This window comes from Puccinia triticina, chromosome 5A, assembly GCF_026914185.1.
Source record: "Puccinia triticina chromosome 5A, complete sequence".
Taxonomy (NCBI): Eukaryota; Fungi; Basidiomycota; class Pucciniomycetes; order Pucciniales; family Pucciniaceae; genus Puccinia; species Puccinia triticina.
The window spans coordinates 2,120,102-2,128,525 of NC_070562.1; the positions used below are offsets into that span (position 1 = coordinate 2,120,102).

Here is an 8,424-nt window from a genome sequence, read left to right on the forward strand (position 1 = left end):
GACTTTGTTAAGCTAGGAATTTACGTAGCGAGTGCGTTGGAGATGCTCTGATCTTGCAACAACCAGGACAGGTTGTAATCCAGTCAGGAGAGTTGCTGGTTTACCATTCATTTTCAGTGTGGTTTTGGATTTCTCATAGCAGCTTGAGCCAACCGCAACTGAAATCTAAGAATGAATCGCTGTTACATTTGTACACGTGTATATACATCATTTGGTATGAAACTGCTTTAATCGTTCCTCTATTCTAACATTTTTTGAGTGAGTTGGGTTGAGACTTCATTTCAAGAGGACGCATACAAGGCGGAGTGGATGATGGAGACAACAGATCCGACTGCGTGGCCCCCAGAAGCACCAACAAGACAAGTGATAGGCCAAGCCTACGTTTTTGAGACAACGAAGAGTGGGTTGGATCAGTTTAATAGTTGGTTTGTTTGACAGGGGTGCCAGAGGGGAGAGGTGCGCGGTGTCTGAGGGATCAAGACATACCTGCCAGGGTTGGTCCCAGTCGAGTGGGATCGGGATGGCACCTAGCCAAGTGCCTACACAGGCGCCGATGGCGGGGAAGAGGATGGCGACTTCGATCTCGTTCTTTGGTCTGGGAGAAGCAGAATGTACAGTTAAAGCAGGCCCTCTTGCGTCCAAGTCAAAGCGAGACGAGATTATGAGAGTTGAGACTGACTGGAAGGTGGAGAAGATCCGGATCCAGTTAGGCTTCTCTCTGGCCTGGTTCCATCCCAGTAATAGTGAGGCGGGGAAGAAGCTGAGCAGGCCTAAGAAGCAGGCCAGGCCTAGGTTCTTGAGCAGCTGTGACAGCGAGAATGTGGATGCGCCCAGGAGGACGAGTAGGGCGGTGATGGCGAGGAGGATGATGGTGTTGATGAGAAGGGCTTCTTTGAGCAACTGTGGACATACAACGCAGATTAGGTTAGCCACACAGCCATTCTTGGTTTTTAGAAGGAAGGGGACTGACCAAGGTGGATCGGCTGATCAACGAGCGTAGCTTGGGGTCGAGTTCCTTCGCCAGTCGTTTTGGGAACTCCGAGGGAGGGGCATGGATGAGGCTGAGGAGGAGCGTCTTGAGCTGGCTGGCCAGCATGCGCTTCTTGGGCAGCGGCCGGTGTTTCTCGGAGGGTGTCTCAGGAGCCGGCCCGGCGAGCGAGCTCTTCCAGGAACGGAGGAAGTTGGAGAACCAGAGCTGGACGAGCAAGACGCCGAGGTTGATGATCGCCAGGGAGCGTATTGGGTGGCGGACGAGATGCTCGAGGCTAGATGCGGTTCCCGGGCGGCCATCCTCCGGACTGCTGAGGATCTTGCCGGGCAGATAGTAGAGCGTGAAGTGGATGAAGAGCAGATGGAGGGGGACCACCGAGTAGTACTTTGTCCGAAGGTTGATCGCCGGCACCCGGGCACCCGCCGGCGGGCCATCCTTCGTGGACGTGGTCTTCGGCTGGGCCTTGCTCCGCTGCCTGGTCATCTTAGTTGCTGCTGGCTGGCCAGGTCAGCGCCGAGGCCAGCATTATAAATACCTATCAGTGTATGGGCATTCACACACACACCCCATGCCCCATGGGAATGATCTACCAGGTCAGATCTGCTATGATTATCTATGTTTGGAGAACGAGCCACAATCCATCCACTGATCCAAGTTGATCCACGCTTTGGCAACTGAAATGTGTATGTAGAACTCTCAAGGACGGTTCGGATTCGGGGGATATATTTCTGCGCAAGCAAGCAGAACAAACAAGCGGGTGGAGAGTGGGGGAGGATACATCTTTCGGATTTCATTTTGCGGAGTCTTCGAGGACGCCACAGTCTTCAACAGTCACCTCGGTCTTGGGCTTGCCGGACTGACTGCCAAGGGCCTCAATCTGTTTGACGACCTCGAAGCCCTCGGTGACCTCTCCAAAAACGACATGCTTCCCATCGAGCTAAGCATATATAGATATCGACTCCCAGTCAGTCAGTTGTGGCCAGACATCTTCCATAGTTGATTTGGATTGGAAACTTCTCCTGAGGGGGATGCTCACCCAGCTGGTCACTTCAGTTGTGATGAAGAACTGTGGTCATCACGAGCAACAGATAGGCGCAAGGCGAGATCACTTCAGTGTTGATACTTCACATCAAGTCGTATAGCGCTCTTCTGGTTACCTGAGATCCATTGGTGTTCGCGCCAGCATTGGCCATCGATAACAACCCTGCCGTCCAAAAAAAGTCACCAGTCCAGTGCGTCAGTAAATCAGACCCAGCCATGATAAGATAAGAAGCTAGAAACCCATTACCTGGTTTGGAGTGCTTATGAATAAAGTTTTCATCATTAAACCTGAAAAGAGGCCATGTCAAAAATCAAAATAAAAAAAACTCATGAAGATCAAGAGAACAAAATGTGAACCTGTTGCCGTAAATAGATCGACCGCCGGAGCCATTATGACGAGTGATATCACCGCCCTGCAGAACATCATGCAAAGCTTTAGTGACCAGTTCCTGATGGACGCCAATTGCGGCGGGCTTGAGGAGGAGGATGTGCTTAACTTGGATCATGAAGGAGGGGATGATTCGGTGGAACTTGCCGCCCTTATAACAGTCAATCCCGTTCGTCGTATTCTCCGGATTCGGGAACCCTTTGCACAATTCCCGAAAGTTCTTGGCCGTCTTGGGCACCTCCTCATCGTACAGCTGGACGGCCACAGAGATGTGAGCACCCTGCTCTCTGATGCCACAGCTAGTGTCATGAGATGAACTCAACTTTGAATTTGATTGTTCCAAGCGCCTTGCCGCCAGCCGAGACTTTCTATGTACACCGAAGAGGAGAGCGAAGGGGCGGACGAGGGTGAGTCAAAGAAACGTGGCTGAACGTGGCAAGGAAAACCAGCCTACAAAGAACACCGGTCGTTTATCGGCCTGCTCGGATTGTCTCGCCAGACTCGAGCTTGCAAATCCTCGGCCAAGAGCGCTCGATCGAGACAGGCAGTGAGCGGTGCCGGTGGAGGAGGCTAGCAGCTGGAGTCTGCTCAGGCTTCTGGCCGGGTTTAGCTGGTTGATGATCGTCTGCATCGTTGCCGTTTCTCTAGTGTTTTGTTATTATTTTTTGATGGCCGACGCCCACTAAAAAAATTGGTGGTCCACTGGGAGGGGGGCTTAAAATTGGGGCTACCGGTTCTAACTTAACAAAGTCCCTCCCCTGCTAGGCTGAGTGGGGAGCAGAGTGAACCCGACCGCAGGGAGGGACTTAGGACTAAAGTGGGGGTCGTGGCGCGTAGAGAATCTCGGAAAAGTGTGGTTCAGCTTACACAGGCCGTAGCTTGCTCGTTTTGCGAGCTACATATGAGTTCCCAGGCATTAACAGATGCTCCGGGATCCCGGCTATCTTTCTGTCGACTCAGAATTTCAGCAGATCTGTTCAAACAAAAAAGAAACGATGAAGAAGCCAGACAAAAACTGGCCGTGCTCGGACCCCCGGGCTCAAGCACCGCGTGAGATATGGGTGTTTTTGGCTTGCCTTGACTTGCTTCAAAAATCTACAAAAAATCTTCTGGTCGGCTGGGTGAGGGGACGATCAGCTCTAAAAATCGGCACCATCGACGAGCTTCTGTTGTGACACTACGGTACATCTCGACTACGACACCTGTCACGAGTATTTGTACATAGTATATTTAGTCTCTCTCCCTTTCTTTGTATGTAATCTATTGATTCCTTGAGCTCTCCATCCAACAGGTTATGAGCCTCTCGCCGGAGTAGCTCGAAAAATTCTTCAACAGTCTATACACCTTACACATCCGTAGCCGGCATCAAGACGAGATTTCTTCCAGTAGTTCTCTTTGAGAACGAGTACCGTAGTCACCTCAGACGAGCAAACGTAGTCCGCCGGTGAGTCACTGAAAATCACCACCCATTTTCCATCTCAACACTTGATTTTTTTTTCTTCTACTTCTATCCAACTCTCAACGACTTTCGCATTGCATATCATAAATAAATAAATAAAAATAAAAATAAAATAAATAAAATAAAATACAATAATAATCATCTTTCTCTCTTCTCTCTAACCAATTATCTGATTGAACTCGACCTCGGGAGTTTAGTCCTCTCGTAAATCCTAGTCTTGTGTGGTAACGCTCGCGGGTATATTCTTCATTTGCTACTCCTTAAGCAAGCCCGTGGTGAATATCCTGCAGATATTTACGTTGGACTGATCACCCATAGCCACGGCGCCGCCGAGGGAGCAGCATTCTTAGTTTAGACTTTGTGTGTAGCCCAGCAAGTCAGGTAGTGGTTCTACTTGACCTTGGAACGCCTACGCCGACCGTGGACAACTTCCCTTTTCTTTTTTCTTATCTTACTTCCATATTCCTTGTCCTTGGATTCCCATTGGTTTTCCTCTCCCAAACGACATGTCCGATACCAAACTTCCATCGGGACGACTGTACCCCAAACCCCGTCTAGGTGCGATTCCGGGACTAAGGACTATCGAACGCCAGACGCCGAAGAATCCGACAATCAAAAGCATCCTTGGTCCCCAGCTCTCGACAAATGATTTCTTCAAACGTCGCCTTGGTCGCATCCCTTCCTCTGACTCCCATGGTGAAGGCACGTCTTTCCTCAGGACCAACAGGGCGGCTAATCCCAATGACGACTCTTTTCTGCTTCGGGACGCGAAGGGCAAAGGCCGCGAGGCCTCAGACGACGTGCCCGAAGAAACAACCTTTCAGCCTCGCTTGACTGATTGAGTCCTGGGTTCCTCCTCCACCAACTGGAGGCGCACAGAGCCACCTCCCCATGTCAAACCTACCCCGGCAGTCCAACCGCCCAGCAAATCCCAGCAGACCGGGCAAGTTGACCTCAACAGCCTCATAGCCGAGATGTGCTTCCAACGCGAACTCGACCAGGCTAGAATAAATGAAGACCGAGCCCAACATGAGGAAGATCAAGCCCGTCGTGAAGCTGAAGAAGACCACAATCAACGGTGTCGTGAACTCGACGAATCAGCCAAAATCTCCGCCATCATCAACGCGGCGATCAACAAGTTGGATTCCAAAGACATCCTTAAACCGGACGGTTCAAATATCAGACGCTGGGAAGACGCTCTTCAACTCACAGCCTTCAAACGCTTCCACAACCAGCATTTCTTTACGCCTGGTGAGGATACAACGGTCGATCCCTACTATGAGACAATCGCACGAGGGATCATTCACTCGTCTGTACACAGCGATCTATCATACGATCTCGTTGATTTCGATAACTCGGCTGCAGTCTACGAGCACTTGGTTTCAAAGTTTTGCATCGTCAATTGTGCAAGACAACTCCACACGTGGGAAGTGCTAAAAAAAATCTCTTTGCGCGACTACAGCAGCTCGGCGGAGGCGATTGCAGCTGTCGACCAGTGTGCCAGATCATTCCAAGAACAGGGTGTCGAGCTGACCTGGGACACGATCATCAGCTTCATTTTCCAGGGTAACCTCAACAACCACCTTGGACCAGTAGTTGATCGAAAGGTGGACCTCTTCATGGAGACCCATGATTTCGAGTTGCCCACCTCTGGCAGCATTCTTTGTTTTTGGGAGGCCGCACGCACGGAACACCGTCTAGCCACTGAGTCCGGACAATCAGATTCTTTGGCCCTTGCTGTCACCCTAGCTAGCCGCAATGATACTAGCGTTTCAGGATCCGTTTCAGGATCGAACCTAGCAACCGATGAAGAACATCAAGTCAATGCTATGGCGCTGAACAAGCCGCCTACATGCTACATATGCAAGCAGACGGGACACTATGCAACCAACTGTCCAACTAGCCGGAAAAATAACCCTCATCAACGCCCGGCAGGTAATTGTCCCAACCCCACCTCCCAGCCCCAATTTCCCCCATGCTCTGTCACCTACAACTTCGACCGCATTCCCTACATCAAACCGATTCAGCCAGATCCTAAACCTTCTGGTCCTCCTCGCTCATCCACGTTCAACTCCAGCAAACCTACCGGATCTCAGGCCCCGACCAAGAAAGTGGAGGCCAGGCAGATAAATCCTGACCTATTCGCAGAAGAGGACAAAGATGAAGCTGAATACGTTTTTGAGACTGAAAATCTTTCTGCGGAACCATCTGGACACCGTCTCAACCTCCGGGAGCTAGTCGTCGAACGCGGAGGCCAAGAAGTGCTATGGGACTCCGGCGCCTCTGACAACGTAACCGGTGATAGGTATGCACTACACAACTTCACCACACTCAGTCGACCGATTGCAGTCAAAGTTGCCACTGACTCAGCTTGTGATTACATCACAGGCATGGGTACCTTGCGATTTGTCGGGACGAACAAGGCAGTCATCGTAGTTAAGAATGTTTACTACTGTGAGCAGGCCAGGTCCACTTTGATGTCTATTGCAGCTTTCAAAAACGCCGGAGCTAACTTCAAAGTAAACGGCAATTTTGATTCAATTGATCTAGTCTCCGACAGCGGTCGGCTCCTCTTGCGTAGTGTTTTCGACCCTCACCATAACACGTGGCCTCTTCCCTGTCCCTTACGTGCCCCCTCCGCACAGGTTTCTGTTTCTCCACCTCATGACATTTGTAGTAATCTATGCACAGCAATTGAGACAAATTCTTTTTTCAAGTCACCCAACCTAGTTGAGCACAGTCAATTCACGTGGAACCCTGAAGAATTGACTGCTGATGAGAAGACACTCCTCTTCTGGCACCGCCTTTTTGGCCATGCTAGTCTGCAAAAGATAAGACGCTTAGTGAAATTACAACTGGGATATGGTCTACCTGAGAAAATGCCCACTGGGTCCATTAAATGCCCAGTGTGTTCAATCTGCAAAGCGACCAGGACCTCAGCGCTAGGGCCCACGAAGAGGTGCATCAACAAACTTTCAGTTGTATGTGTAGATCTCATGGGTCCGTTTGACACCCCGACTCTGTCCGGTGGGAAGTATGCGCTCACGATTCGCGATGTCTTCACATCTTATAGTGAGGTCAAGATTCTCAAGGCGAAGAGCGAAGCGGCTGAACTTCTGATGCAAACCATTACCCAATGGGAAACTCAAGTCGGGACCAAAGTCAAGATACTGCGCTCCGACAATGGAGGCGAATTTGACTCCAAAGTTTTCGGTAAGTATCTACAGGAGAAAGGTATCATAGCGGAGCGCTCACTACCTTATCATCACTTTCAGAATGGGGCGGCTGAGCGCTATAACAGAACGGTATCTGATATGGGACGCAGCATTCTCTACGATAGCGAACTGGGAAAGGAATTCTGGGGCTACGCCTTCATGTGGGCGGCCTGGACGCTCAATCGCATCCCAAATCGAATAACAAAGGAGCGGACGCCTTATGAATTCTTCTTCGGTGACAAACCTCAACTCGATCGTACGAGGGTTTTTGGTTCTAGCGCATACATCCTAGTGGCTCCGGAGAAGCGCAAGAAGTTAGACAATCGCGCTATTCAGGGTCTAGTCGTGGGTCACCTTCCCGAGTCAAAAGGATGGATTTTTTGGATCCCTAAGTCAAAGAAACTCGTGTCGTCAGCCTGGGCCGATTTTGGCAGGAATGCTCTACCGGACACCCCTAAGAAGACAGGTGTTGCGTCAACGACTCCGGACAATCCTCCAAATCCAGTACCTACCGCAGGGGAAAGCTTTCATCACCTTCAACTCAACGATTTCTCTCAAGAGAAGCTCGTAGAAGAACAAGAGAAAATGGTCGATGAATGCTTACGCGAGTGTTCTGACAAATCTGACAACATCCCGGCCACATTCAAAGCGGCAATGCAATCCCCGGAAGCTGCTAATTGGAAAGCCGCTGTCGACAATGAGCTGGAAAACCTACGGAGGAAACAAGTTTGGACTGTCCGTCGCTTGCCTAACAATTGACGGAAACTGGGAGCGAGGTGGGTGTTTGCAAAGAAGACGAATCCAGATGGCTCGGTCAAATATAAAGCCCGATACGTCGCAAAAGGTTTCAACCAACGGGAAGGGACAGACTTTGCGCACACGTTCGCGCCAACTGCTACCTTTACGTCGATGAGAGTTCTCCTCTCTGTTGCTGCAAGACACAATTGGCCCATCTACAATTTCGACTTTGTGGCAGCATACCTCAATGCCCCTATTGACAAAGAGGTTTGGGTGCAGGCGCCTGAAGGTTTAGAAGTGGGCGGCAATGAAGCTTGTCTTTTGCAAAGGGCGCTTTATGGAACAAAGCAAGCGGCACAATGCTGGTGGAAGCATCTCAGTAGCACACTAGCCGACCTAGGCTACATCTCAAGCTATTACGACTCGAGCGTCTATACGCTAAGCAACAAGGACGACAAGTCGATCATCTGGGTCCACGTTGATGATGGGATTGTCACCGGTTCATCTGATGCGGCCCTCAAACTACTTGAATCTCAATTGAAAGGCAGCCTAGAGATCAAATGGAATGAAGGCCTGACGAGTATGGTTGGTG

The 8,424-nt window shown here is 50.4% G+C and overlaps 2 protein-coding genes across 2 annotated transcripts; both read right to left on the bottom strand.

The window, feature by feature from the left end:
- Window positions 1-281: 281 nt before the first annotated feature.
- On the bottom strand, window positions 282-1,474 carry PtA15_5A255 (uncharacterized protein; the record flags this gene model as incomplete). Its single annotated transcript, XM_053168996.1, has 4 exons — window positions 282-377; window positions 487-595; window positions 680-900; window positions 971-1,474. 4 exons carry the CDS (start codon window positions 1,472-1,474, stop codon window positions 282-284), a joined length of 930 nt encoding a protein of 309 aa, XP_053020237.1.
- Window positions 1,475-1,781: 307 nt separating this feature from the next.
- PtA15_5A256 (uncharacterized protein) lies at window positions 1,782-3,051 on the bottom strand (the record flags this gene model as incomplete). Its single annotated transcript, XM_053168997.1, has 8 exons — window positions 1,782-1,928; window positions 2,028-2,057; window positions 2,149-2,195; window positions 2,280-2,320; window positions 2,390-2,445; window positions 2,530-2,673; window positions 2,744-2,788; window positions 2,875-3,051. 8 exons carry the CDS (start codon window positions 3,049-3,051, stop codon window positions 1,782-1,784), a joined length of 687 nt encoding a protein of 228 aa, XP_053020238.1.
- Window positions 3,052-8,424: the final 5,373 nt, after the last annotated feature.